This window comes from Macrotis lagotis, chromosome 3 (genome assembly GCF_037893015.1).
Source record: "Macrotis lagotis isolate mMagLag1 chromosome 3, bilby.v1.9.chrom.fasta, whole genome shotgun sequence".
Taxonomy (NCBI): Eukaryota; Metazoa; Chordata; class Mammalia; order Peramelemorphia; family Peramelidae; genus Macrotis; species Macrotis lagotis.
Window position 1 is genome coordinate 272,033,013 of NC_133660.1, and position 13,072 is coordinate 272,046,084.

At 51.8% G+C, this 13,072-nt stretch overlaps 1 protein-coding gene across 21 annotated transcripts in view; it reads left to right on the plus strand.

Moving 5' to 3' along the window:
- Positions 1-13,072, plus strand: part of MADD (MAP kinase activating death domain) — a 45,030-nt gene that overhangs the window by 23,903 nt on the left and 8,055 nt on the right. For 4 of the 21 annotated variants that reach the window (XM_074230601.1, XM_074230607.1, XM_074230603.1 and 1 more), the window contains 14 exons: positions 1,327-1,427; positions 1,568-1,651; positions 1,965-2,123; positions 5,059-5,167; positions 5,500-5,562; positions 5,746-5,866; positions 5,960-6,065; positions 6,516-6,626; positions 7,170-7,277; positions 8,875-9,039; positions 9,143-9,215; positions 9,317-9,423; positions 11,077-11,146; positions 12,778-12,824. In XM_074230601.1, the coding sequence (XP_074086702.1) occupies positions 1,327-1,427; positions 1,568-1,651; positions 1,965-2,123; positions 5,059-5,167; positions 5,500-5,562; positions 5,746-5,866; positions 5,960-6,065; positions 6,516-6,626; positions 7,170-7,277; positions 8,875-9,039; positions 9,143-9,215; positions 9,317-9,423; positions 11,077-11,146; positions 12,778-12,824 (1,424 nt within the window). Of the gene's footprint in view, positions 1-317; positions 372-1,326; positions 1,428-1,567; positions 1,652-1,964; positions 2,124-5,058; positions 5,168-5,499; positions 5,563-5,745; positions 5,867-5,959; positions 6,066-6,515; positions 6,627-7,169; positions 7,278-8,874; positions 9,040-9,142; positions 9,216-9,316; positions 9,424-11,076; positions 11,147-12,777; positions 12,825-13,072 lie in introns of all 21 variants that reach the window. The other 17 variants (XM_074230602.1, XM_074230609.1, XM_074230605.1 and 14 more) reach the window with 5 other exon arrangements.

Here is a 13,072-nt window from a genome sequence, read left to right on the forward strand (position 1 = left end):
TCGAAATCCTTTCATTGCCTGTTTGTTGCCTAAAGTGGCAGTTTCCTTCAGCGGAGTCTTCAAAAATTGCCTTGCCCTATAAAGGCAATTTCATGTCCTTTCTAGCCAAGACAAGGACCTGACTACCCTGAGGGGCTGAACCAGGAATCTGGTGCTCTCTGTTCATCTTTAGTGTGTGGAGAGGTGTTGGGCCTCTTGATTGGATTGTTCTACCCTGGCCTGGCTCTCCTGGGGTGGGGTGGGTTTCCATTTCGCCTGTCTGATCAGCCTCTGACTCTCTCTGTCTTTCTCTCCTGCTTGCATTGCATCTGGGGTAGAGTTGTGGAACAAGCACCAGGAAGTGAAAAAACAAAAAGCTTTGGACAAACAGAGTAAGGAACAAACGCCCCCTCCTTGCCCCAAAGTCCCCCATACCTGCCAACTTCCCAGGCCCAGCTGGAGCAGTCTTTACTGTGTCAACCCTATCCAAATTGGCTATAGGGGATATTTGGAATAAGTGTGAACAGGTAGGTGGTATGTGGATTACAGGTATGAGGCCTGGAGACCTCTTCTTCCCCCCCCATAGCTAGAGTTCCTATTGAGTAACCTGGGAACCTGGTTCTCTGTGCCATCAGAGAGGGAGGGGAGAATGCTTGCTTGTCTCAGAGTCCCTTGTTGGTCACCATCTCCCTCACCTACAAGAAGGCCTCTGGGCACAGTTGGCAGAGATGGGTGCTGCCCCTCCTGTGTTGAGTCTGTAGCTGCACCTCCCTCCCTGGTGCCTTGCCTAGGGGTGCTTTCTTGCTTTCTGTCATTCTGTCCTTCTGCCATCCCATTGTTGGGAGAGGGAGGGAAGAGGAAGTATGGGAGGCCTTTGTCTTAGATCTGGAGACTTGGAGAAGGCTGATCAATGCCCAGTGAAACAGCTGTTATTTTTTTTCTCATTGGGCATTACCTTCTCAAGCCCCTTCAGACATTCCTTTGGGAGCCACTGTGTGACCTCTCGGTTTGCCTCTGGCACCAGTGGAGTTGAAGCTGTGAGTGTGGTGGTGTGCGGTGGGTCTGTTTGTGTGTGGGGCTGGGTATACTGAGGGTTGACCTAGGGCCAGAAGAGGGTCGTAGAACCCTTTGGAGCCAGGTTGAATGCTTCTCAGTTGATTTTTAAGGAATCCGGGGAGCCTGTAAATCTAGTGGCACGCTGAGGAAAGTAGTCCATGGAAAGGTGATGGGGACTTGCTGAACAGTTTGGAAACCAATCTGTTCTGTTATCTCAGTCCCTTCACCATCCTGTCCCTGTTTCTGTGGTTCATTCGTCCTGGGTAACCAAATATCCTCCCCTTTCCCCAGGGCCTGAAGGGATTAAACCTGTCTTTGACCTTGGGGAGACAGATGAGAAAAAGTCCCAGATGAGTGCAGACAGTGGTGTGAGCCTGATGTCCGGTTCTCAGGTTTGTGATGATCTTGTTAGGGCTGCATCCAGGTTGCTATCTCAGCCCTTTTCTGTGATTTGTCTTGGGAGGGAGGGCATGGGAGACTGCAGGTAGAACAAGTAACTTGCTGAGCCTTGTCTTTCACTCTCTAATTTCAGAGAAGTGACCTGGAATCTACCATCACTGTAGGCCCAGCAGTTATGATCCGAAGCACAAGCCAGGATTCTGAAGTTAGCACTGTGGTAGGGGAACACCGCGCTGGCGTCTTGGGCGTAGGGAATGGAGGAAGGCTGCTTTCCATTAGACTCATCCTAGTTTCAGTTCAACAGGATTCCTACTCTGGTCCTACCTGTGCTTGGAAAGGTCTGTCTGTTTTGAGACCAGACCTTGAGATGCCTACATTCACAATTTGATAAATCACAGAATACTCCTTGGGATCCCTTGACACCACTGGGTGACTACCTAGAATTCCAGCGACTTAGAAATTCTTAGTTCTTTGTTAGAGGATTTCTTAGCTTGGGCAGCATCCCTTACTACTTGTTTCCCCCCCACCAGGTGAGTAACAGTTCTGGAGAGACACTGGGAGCAGACAGTGACCTAAGCAGCAATGCAGGTGATGGACCAGGTGGTGATGGCAGTGTCCACTTGGCAGGACTTCGTGGCACTGTGTCTGACAGCGAAATAGAGACTAATTCTGCCTCAGGTGCCATCTTTGTAAGTTTTATTTTCTGCCTGGGAAAAGTCATTTCTCTTGTTCAGAAGGGAAAAGAATCATAACAAAGAAGGAGGCAGAGCCAGGGCTTTAGATGTCCTTGATATAATTAAGAGTTGATTTTAATGAGATTTTCCTGCAGGCTTTTTTTCTGCCTCATAGAACCATCTGAATCTATTATCTGGACTCTAAAAAAAAAACCCAGTAGTTTCAAACATGTGGTCAACAACACTACCAAGTAAGGGCCAAACCAGATTAAAATATTAATTGGAAAATATTTATCAAAATATATAAAATCAATTAAATATAGCTAATGCCATATTTTAAAACTAACTTACTAGGTGGATCTTTATGTGAAGATTAATGGTCCCTATTTCTAGTTGAGTTGGTCACTACTGTTTTGGGTAATATTCTCTTCCATCAGTAATCATTTGGTCAGCTGGCCCAATTTGATAAAGGCTTTTCAACTCAAGGTCAGTGTGTGAAACACTCAAAGCAGTTCCCCTAATATCAGGGCAGGGACAGAAAATCATTTAGGAATAGCCAGCAATAACAAGGTCAGAACTGAATTGCTCTACACTATAGAACATCTCTCCATTGGAGAACATCTCCAATGTCCAAAGACAATCAGCAAGCATTAATTAACTTATCATGTTCCACATCCTGTGCTATATTCTGGAAATAGAAAGAAAAAGCCCAAAAGAGTTTCTGCCCTCAAGAGTTTACAGTTTTCTGAGGGAAACTATAGAGAAACCAGAATCTACAAGATACATTAAGAGTTGGATGAAAAAGGAGATGGAACTAATGACTCAGGGAACAAAAAAACCACCTGGAGGAGGATGCTTGAGCTGGGGCTTATAGGAAGCCAGAGTTAAGAATTGGGCTCATGAAGGAAAGCTAGTTAAGTGTTAGGAGCCAGCCACACAGAGGTCTGGAGGTGTGGGATAGAGAGTTGTGTGTGAGGAACAGCCAGAAGGCCAGTCTGGTTGCCTCATCCACCACACAGAGGGGAGTAGAACATCAAAAGAATGGAAAGCTAGTAAGGATTTTAAATTTCACATGAGATTTTTTATCTGATCCAAGAGGGATTGGGAATCATTGGAGTTTACTTCCCAGAGGGTGACATGGTCAGACCTCTGCTCTAAGGTAGGTATTTCTGGCAGATAGATGGAGGCTAGGCTCGAGTGGGGAGATGCCTGTTGAAGAAGTCTAGTAGTTTTATGTGTGTGAGAGAGAGATGTTCACTTATTGAAATGGAAGGATCTGGAAACTGATTGATCTGTGGGGTGAGCAAGAATGAGGTCATGACAACACCAGTTGAGAGCCTGGATGCCTGGAAGAATGGTGTAATAGGGAAGTTGGGATGAGGGGGACAAGATAATGAGTTCTGTTATGGAGATGTTGGATGTGAAATGCTCACAGGACATTTCGTGTGAAATGTCCAACAACTACATTGGTACTGCAGGACTGGGACTAAGAAGGGAGACGAGCCCTGGATAACTAGATCTGGAACTCATCTGCAGAGAAGTGATCATTGAACCCATGGGAGCAGAAAAGATCACCAAGTGAGAAAGAATAGAGAGAAGCCTAGGACAGGCCTTGGGGGGCACCCACCGTTAGTGTTCATAACAAGAAGAAAATCCAGCAAAAGAGACTGAAAAGGATTGGTCAGAACCATGAGAGAGCAGGGTGAGAGAACCCAGGAAAAAGCAGGTGGTTCATGAGTCTGCCACTGCTGGAGAGAGGTCAGGAAGCCTGAGGATCAAGTGGATCAACTTTGGATAGAACAGTTTGAATTACATGATGTTGAAACCAGAATGCAAAAGGTTTAGAGAGGAAGAGGACAGGAAGAGGTGACGCTGTCTGCCAGGCACTTTGCTAAACTCCAGGGAGAGAGAAAAAGGCAAAAATATGATCCCTGCTCTTAAAGAGCATGCATTCCAAAGAGGAACACTTACAGGCAACTCTGCGTACAAGATGAGGGAAGATTCTAGCAGAGTGAGTGCCTGGGAAAGAACTGGGTCGGAAAGAGCTCCATCTGGATCCCCAGAAGAGCCTCAGGCTTGGGTGACATTTAAATGGAATCAATTATTAATCCTGGTGATCATTCCCACCTGCAGGGCCTTCTGCATGTGTTCAGTTAGTAAGTCCAGGTGCCTTTATCCTGTAGTTTAGGCTAGAGAATAAACCTGAAAACCTACAGGATTATGCAAATGGATGGAGCCTGCCCTTCCCTGAAACTAATCCAACTGGTTTGAATGAGCATTTCCTGTCCTCCTATACCTTCCATGTGAAGAGTTCAGCTAGGATGGTATACCCTAGCATTCTCAGGGTGCTAGATTCTAGCAAGAACCCACTGAGCTGCATGCCCATCTTTCCTCTCATTGTACTGGTGTGAAATTCATCCTTGCTGAGGGCCTTAGAGACCACCAGTTCCTTGTGTGGTTGGCTTGCTGAGAGCAGTTACCTAGTCCTTTTGACTCTGAATAGTTGGTTTCAACTCTAAGAAACAGAGCACAAGGCTGTCAACCAAGAGAGGGTTTTGAGGAGTCTTTTTGTCATCAGTTTGCAAAATTTCCTTAGGCAAATTGATTTTGCCCCCCCCTTCAGTTTCATTCCCTACCCTTTAACTAATTGATAAAGAATACTGGGAGAATGTATGACAATGTTCTTGTTAATGTTCTAGAAAACCCAGCTGACTTTTCTTTGAGTCAGGTAGGTACTTGTATAATGAGTGACAAGAAGGAAAAGATAGATTGAAACTTTAAAACTAACAATAACCTAAATGGCAGTAATGGAAACTAGCACTTCAGACTGGTTTGGTGAGACTCAAGAAAGAAGCAGTTATTGGGTTTAGAGTAATAGACCCACTGGCGGTATGACTGCTCTGTGAGTACCCACACCTGTGGCAGCTGGTCTCCCATCTCCTCCTTGCAGGGCAAAACCCACAGTCTGAAGCCAGGTACAAAGGAGAAAGCAATGGGCAGCCCCATTCGTCCTCTTGAAGATGTGAGCCAGCGTGTCTACCTCTATGAGGGACTCCTAGGTGAGTGGGGCTAGAGCCTCCCTGGGAAGGCTGTGCTCAGATAGGATAATTAAGGCCAAGGGTGGGGGGCATCTGTTTTCTTGGCATTGAACCCTTCCAAACCGATCAGTTCTTTGGATGCTGGTACAGTGGCCCAGGTCTCTGCTGATCTATGGTGACACTCAGTGATTGTATATTTGAAGGCAGGCAGCTTGTAGGGGCAGGAAGGAATAAGCCATGAGTGATCCTGGATGAATGTGCTAGACTTTGATGTTCATCAACATCCTGTTTCTCTTTCTTTTCCTGTATTCCCTCCTTTGCTGCCATGATTCTTCCTGCTACTAACTTGGTAGGAAGGGACAAAGGATCCATGTGGGACCAGTTAGAGGATGCAGCTATGGAGACCTTCTCTATGAGTAACCACCTTTTCTTGTGTACCATGTCTTTTCCACCTCCCTGGGAGGGGCTGGCCTCAGGGAGAGGCAGCTGGGGCAGTGACAGCCAGGCCAGAGTGGGGGCAGAGGTCTATGCCCCTTTCTTCCCTGGGGTTCCTTAGAGAACTCTTCTTCCTGTAGCTGAGGAAACTCTCTGGTATTCAGGTAAAGAACGGTCTACCCTGTGGGACCAAATGCAGTTCTGGGAAGATGCCTTCCTTGATGCCGTGATGTTGGAGAGAGAAGGAATGGGCATGGATCAGGGACCCCAGGAAATGATTGACAGGTACAGAACCATGGTTTGGACCACATGAACTCAGAGTCTCCTGCTTCCTACCTTAGTACTCCCAGGCTGACTTGTCTCTTCTTTTTTGGGCAGGTACCTGTCTCTGGGAGAACATGACCGGAAGCGCCTGGAGGATGATGAAGATCGATTGCTGGCCACACTCTTGAACAACCTCATCTCCTATATGCTTCTGATGAAGGTAAAGAAAACCTGGGAACCTGACCCACTTAGCATTGTTACTCCTGCTACTGGAAGAGCCAGGCCTGCTCTGGGCCCCTGGAGACTGTGACCACTGAGTCAGACCCTCTAACTGCAGCCCTCCTTAAGGCTATGAAAGTCTGGCACCAAGTATGAAGGCTTGCCAGTGAGACCCTGAGTCCTGGAGCAGATGAAAGTCTTGAGTTTCTCAGCCAGCTGTGACTAAGTCCAGAAAATGCCAGGACACAAAGGAACATTCACTTTGTGGAAGTATTGTGACTCAGTGCCATGGCCTTCCCAGGCTTCCTTCCTGTTCCTTAAGGCCATCTTTGCTGCTGCCCCTTTCTTGATCACAGGGACATCCTCTTTCCACAGTCCTCTTTTCCCTCCAAAGAACTGAACCTTGGTTGGAGACTTCCCTCTCCCCACAAGGTCTTACTTTGCTTTCTAGGTAAACAAGAATGATATCCGAAAGAAGGTGAGGCGTCTGATGGGGAAGTCTCATATCGGGCTTGTGTACGGCCAGCAGATCAATGAAGTGTTAGACCAGTTGGCCAACCTGGTGAGTCCATGCTTAGTTACCCCTCAGACTCTGCCATCCTTATCCGCCCTGTGTTTAAGAAGGTGGATAGTCCTGGGCCCCTGGAGCAGACTGCTGCAGCCTAGGGCCCTCTTCTTGGAAAAAGGTTTTTATATATGTAAACAGCTAGGACTACAACAGAAATCAGCTACAATGCAATTCAGGTATCAGAATATTAAAAAACCAAGTTCATGGACTCCAGGTTAAAATTGCCTGCTCCTGATACTGTCTCTTGGTTTGTTCCACCATGGAGATCCAGGCAACCCTGTTGGGCTCCAGAGGTATTGGGTTATTCTGATTTGGAGCACTGGCTAGAAGGCCTTAGCCCAGGAGCATAGGACTTCAAAAACAAGTACTCTCTGATGGTACAGACTTATCTTTGAGATGTCCCTATAGGGAATCCTGTTAGGGAAGACAGGAGCTAGCAGTGAGACCATGCTGAAGAGGGGCCTACTCTAAGCTCTAGTACTGACCATCCGAGTCCTCTTTGACTGGGATGGTCCCTAAAAGTGTCTCCTCCACTAGAATGGACGGGACGTGTCTCTCCAGCCGAGCGGCAGCCGTCACATCAAGAAACAGACATTCGTGGTGCATGCAGGGACAGACACCAGTGGGGATATCTTCTTCATGGAGGTGGGTGTCAGCAGGAAACATGGAGAATAAGTAGAAACTTCCTAGCCAAGAAGTCAGGGGACATTTGTGCATGCTGTTATAGGATTATGGGAGACTAAATCCAGAGTGAGACCTTCCAAAGTCACTTGGTTGTTGGACTAAGTAACGGTGTAAATAAGTTGTTTCTTTGGAATTTTAAAACCTATTCTTTGCTTGGTTATTTCAGGAACCTGTTATAGCCCCCCACAAATTGTATTGGTTAAAATTAACAAGAAGAGCATTCCAGTTTGGCTCATTTTCATGACTGTCAGAAGAAGCCAAATAGAGAAGGTCTGCCCTAAAAAAGAAGTGCAAACCATGGACTGATAGGTTTCAAGGAGGGGTTGGCAGTCTTGTGGATGGCCTCCAGCTGCTGCATCAGCCCTTAGCTGCATGGCCCAAGGGGGCTGAGCCTAGCTCAGTGTGGGCTTGGAGGCGCTTCCCTGTGACATGGTTGCTAGGAACCCCATTTCCCTCAGCTTCTAAGGCAGTGTGTCTAGGCACTCAGAGCATCCTCTAGAGACAGGGCAATCCCAGCCCTGCAGGAGCAGGCCCTCTCAAGACAGGTCTCCATATACAGCTGTGCCCTTTGCCTGTTCAATGCTGACCGCACTGAGGCAACAGGCTCTCAAGGCATCTAAGTGTATTGCCCAGACACCATTGGACTAGCATCTTTTAAACATCTGATCCATGCCCTGGTCTCCTGAGCCTCTCTCTGTCTTCTCTCTGACCCTTTAGATGTTTGCTCTCTGAGTGATCATGGAGTGGGGGACAGAGTGGTTCTTTCCTTTTTCCAGGCTGCGAAATGGAAACATCATCGCAGCCAAGCTAGGCTAGAATTTAGGAACTTCCGGTTTCCATTGAGCTCCTCTGGCCTTCTTTTATGATCCTGACTCTCCATAAGGTTCTTAAAATCTACAACAAACTCTCTTAATATTAAAATTCTTTTAGACAGGCCTTGGTTTAGACCAGTTGGTATTTCTACTGCCCTTCATTTCATGGACAGAATGCTTAGAAATCACTCACAGAAATGAGATATTATCTCTAAAATACATTCAAATTTTCAAAAAGATAAATGCAGTAGTCAGAGGAATGAAGTATTTATGAAATGAATAGATACCAGGGAAGGTTCCCTTGGGAGGGAAGGAGATTTATTCTGAAGTGACCATAATATAAAAACAAAAGATTCCCATCAATAATTTTTAAAAAGAAAGACAGGGAAAAGCTGGTAGGGGAGCCTAGGTTAGATCTGAGATTAGCCAGCTCACCGGTCAGCCTTCAACTTTGGTACCTGCCTCTCTGGGGAGATTATCTGATCTCTGAGGACAGAAGCTTAGAGATGGAAGATGAGGCATCTCTTCTCTCTCACAGCCTTCCTCGAATGGGGGACTGTGGGCTTTGGATGAAGGCTCATTTGTTCTGGAGCTCTTGAAGGGATTCTCTCCTTGACTCCCTTTCTTCAGGAAGATGCGTGAGCTGTGGGATGGGCCAGGGGCTGCTAGGACCTTGCAGTGTCACTTATGAGCAGGTGAGGTCTCCAGGGTGGGAGCTGCTGAGCCCACCGTGTTCTCCCCCGCAGGTGTGTGACGACTGTGTCGTCTTGCGCAGCAGCATTGGGACGGTGTCTGAGCGCTGGTGGTATGAGAAGCTCATCAACATGACCTACTGCCCCAAGACCAAGGTGTTGTGTCTCTGGAGAAGGAATGGGCCCGAGACACAGCTCAACAAGTTCTACACCAAGAAGGTGCCAGCCAGGGCCCTCAGCCATGGTGGGAAGCCCCTTCCTGGGATGCCTGGGGGTGGGCCAGAGGCCAGCCTAACTGTCCCCCTTGTATGCCCCCCTCCAGTGTCGGGAGCTGTACTACTGTGTGAAGGACAGCATGGAGCGTGCCGCGGCTCGCCAGCACAGCGCCAAGCCAGGTGAGCGCCCAGGCAGCTTCTCTGGTAGGCAGGGTCTTTTTGGGGTGTCAGAATTGCAAAGGAAGCTTGCTGTGGCCTGACAGCTTCCTTCCTCAATACAGGTCCAGAGCTGGGCGGTGAGTTCCCAGTGCAGGACATGAGGACGGGCGAGGGTGGCTTGCTTCAGGTTACGCTGGAGGGGATCAACCTTAAGTTCATGCATAGCCAGGTAGGTTGGCAGAAGCAGCAGGAGGCCCTGCAGCCCACTACTTGTGTGCAGGGGCAGGGGCAAGGCCCCCAGGGCCACATCAGGGAAGAGAGAGAGAGAGAGAGAGAGAGATAGCCAGCCAGCGCCGGTGTTGGAGCTGGGAGTGGGCAAGGTGGGCAGCCAGAGGGAGCAGGGGAGCAGGCCGGGCAAGCTGAGTGAGATGCAGGCCGGGCTCCCGAGGGCAGTGTGAGGGGGAGCGTCTCCCTCGACCCCTCTTCGCCCACTTCCTCTCGCTCTTGGCTCCCAGGCTTTTCTTTTGCTTGGTGTTGATTTGTTCTGTGAGTGTGGCCCCGGCACTTTTCTCCGTGTGTGAAGCTCATGTCTGTCCTCTCTGCAGTGGGTGGGTTCTCGCCTGTTCCTCTCCTGCAGATTCCTCCCCTCCCTGGCTCCTGTCCCCTTAACCCTCCCTGACTCCACAGGCCCTCCGGAGCCCGCGGCCCTCCTTCCGCCTCTCCCTGTGTGCTTCCATTGTAGGACCCACGACTTCTTCCTCTCGGCCTTTTTTAACACAGTGTTCCTTTTCCTCCGAGTGACATTTCCTTAAGCTCATTCCATTCTGCAGCCAGCGCCTCTCCGGGGCCCCTTTTCAGCTCTCTTCAGCCAGGTGTCTGCCCGCCCTTTCCTTGCTGTGCTCACGCCTTTCCCTGGGGTTCTGAGCCAGGGCTGGGCATGCACCCCCACTGCCAACCTGAGCAGGCAGGGGATACCCAGGGAAGGTGAACCTGTCCTAGGATGGGGGTCTTCTCTGCTCCTGGCCTGTCACCGTTCCTGATTTCAGGGACACCCTTGAGGCAGTGTGGAAGTCACTAGAAATAGGCATCCACCCAGCCTGGCAGACCCCGACGGGGAGGCTTTCATTGTGAGATTCTGGGGGATCTGTTTAAGGACCTTCTGGGAGAAGGGCACCTGTGCCCTTTGCAGGCCTCTGCCAGCCTATGAGACTTAGCCGGCCTCGCCAGCTGCCTGGTCCTGTTTGTTGTCTCCCACTGGCCCTCTTAGGCCCTGGCTGGATGTCTGTGTAGGCTCTTCCTAAGGCTTGGATCCACCACAACTTGTTCCAGAGAGAAGGGGGGCAAGCCCTGACCCCTCTCATTTGCTCTTCTGCCGTGTGACCTGGAGGCAGTGCGGCCCTCAGAAAGCTCTGCCCTAACTTCTTGCTCCAAGTTATTAGCCCCATTCCAAAGGGGCATCTTCTCCCCCTCCCTGCCAGGCCCTTTCCAACTTCAGTCTGAGGGGAGTCTCCCAGCCCTCTGCGCCGGAGGAGGATGCATGGTGGGCCAAGTGGGAGGTCCTTGGGGGCAGAGGCCTGCCCGGGGCAGGGGCCCGGGTGGAATAGCCCAGGCCAAGAGAGGGGCCGCAGGGTTGGGGGTGACCACTCAAACTAACGACTTCATTTCTCTCCCATGCTTTCTCCTCCGGCCAGGAGCGGAAGGTATACGCCCTTTCTGCTGTCTTCGCTTCTTAGCCTTTTGAGTTGTGTGTGTGGACTGTCCTCTCCTCCTCTGGGGACACGTCTTCCCTCTGTGTGGGTGGGGCTGCCGCTGGGGGGCCGGGCTCTCGGGCTGCTGTGGAGCCCAGAGCCTGACGCCAGCCTTCCTCCTCCCTCTTTTGCAGGTTTTCATAGAGCTGAATCACATTAAAAAGTGCAATACAGTTCGAGGCGTCTTTGTCCTGGAGGAATTTGGTAATTACCCTCTTTTGCTCTTAGGTCTGGACTCACATGGCAGTAACTCAAACCTCTGAGCGCTGGAGGAGGGGCTGGCGGGGCAGGTGGCAGGGTGCAGCCCTCAGGGACAGAGAAGCGAGGGACGAGTTGTAGGAGAGAAGGAGCGGGCCTGGGGAGCGTCTCCCCTCCTCAGCCCGGCCTAGGCGCAGCCAGATACTCTGCCTGTAAAGGTGCTGCCCAGCCCCTCCCATAGCGCCCCTCCTGGAGCCCTCCCAGCCTGCGCCTCTGCCCCCCCCCCATTCTCAGTCTGCAGGCCCTGAAATCTCTAAACTCTAGAGATTCCCTCAGAGGGTCCCGAGGAGGCGGCCTCGGCTGAGGCCATAAGGAAAGCAGGGGGAGACCATCAGGGAGCCAGGGGCAGGGCGAGGGGCAGGGCTTCTCCGGACAGGGATCCGAGGCAGGAGTAGGGAGCAGGGGGCTGTCCCCCGGGGCTTTGAGTTCCTGCTGTGTTTGTGCTTCACTCTCTTGTGCCCCTTCATCGCTGCTATGAAAACCTTCGTCCTCCAGCAGGTAAAGTGATCTCGGCTCGTGCTGGCCCCTGGCCCCCTGCCTCAGCCCCTGCCAAGGGCAGGGGGCTCCCTGCAGGCACATTGCTGACTCTTTCTTCTCTCCCTTTTTCTTCTCACCCTCTATCTCCCCAAACCTCACTCCACCCCTGTGCTGGCTCCTTGGTTCTGTGAGTTTTCTCCCCCTCTCTTCCTGCCAGACTCCCCACTGGGGAGCCTTCCTACTAGGGAGAAGGACTCGGGGTGGCTTCTGCTCCCCCGGGGTCAGGATTAGGTGTGGTCAGCCGTTACTGCTCCTCTCCCTCTCTCTGGCGCCGGGGGGGATGCTCCTCCGCTCCTGGGCCCATGTGGCCACGGTCGTGGCTGGCCCCGGCAGCCCGGCTCCCTGTGGCCCCTGCATGGCGGGAGCAGGGACCCTCCTCGGCCTTGCGTTCTGGGCTGCGGTCATGTGTGTATTTTGCCTGTCGCTCCCCTTCCTCCCCACCACCTGGGTGCTGTGCTCGCCTCTACCTTCCGCTCGGTGTGTCTGCTCCAGAGCCCTCTGACGCTCTCCCTCACACGGGCAGGCCTGGCTCACTCCCACCGCTCAGGGAGGAAACCATTACAAGCCTGGTGGGTTTAGCATCGCCTCTGTTCTTCCTCTTCTTCTAGCCCTGGGGGGCTCTTGTGCAGGGATCTGGGGGACCTGGGGAAGGAGGGATCGTGGGGGTCACCTCCGGGGCCTCCGGCTCAGATGGGGGAGATGCAGCAGCAGCTCCCCCACTAGGAGTTCTCCCGGCTAAGCACCGGGCACGCTAAGGGAGCTGACGGCCAAACCCCGCTCAGACGGGAGGGCCGGTCACCCCCCCACCAGACCTTGGCTCCATGGCTGCCCCCCAAACCCCCCAGCAGCTGCAGAGCCCCGAGAACTGGGCAGGAGCCCCTGGCTGCCCCTCTCCCGGCCTTGGCTGGCGCAGTCACCGTGAGGGGCCCGAGGGGAGGGAACGCCGGCCCCCAGCACTGCTGCCTGGGGGGCCCGCTGCCCCTGAACTGGGGCTCTCCGTTTTGAACTCTCTGTTTTGTCTCTTGCCCGCCCGATTTTAGTTCCTGAAACTAAAGAAGTGGTGAGCCACAAGTACAAGACGCCGATGGTGAGTGTCCGGCCTCTCTGCCAGGCCGCTGGCCGCTGGGGGAATCCTTGGGGTGGGGGGCTGGAAGCATGACCAAGCCGCAAGGAGAATTCACTTGTGGTGCCAGGGACTGAGAGGGCTGAGTGAGCCCTCAGCCTGGGGGCTGCGCAGCCCACCCCCTCGAGTCCCCGCTGGCCTGCAGGTCTGCACGCGTGTGGCTCGTGGGCCCTTCTGGGCTGCTGATGCGTCTGCCTCTCTCCTCCCCCCAG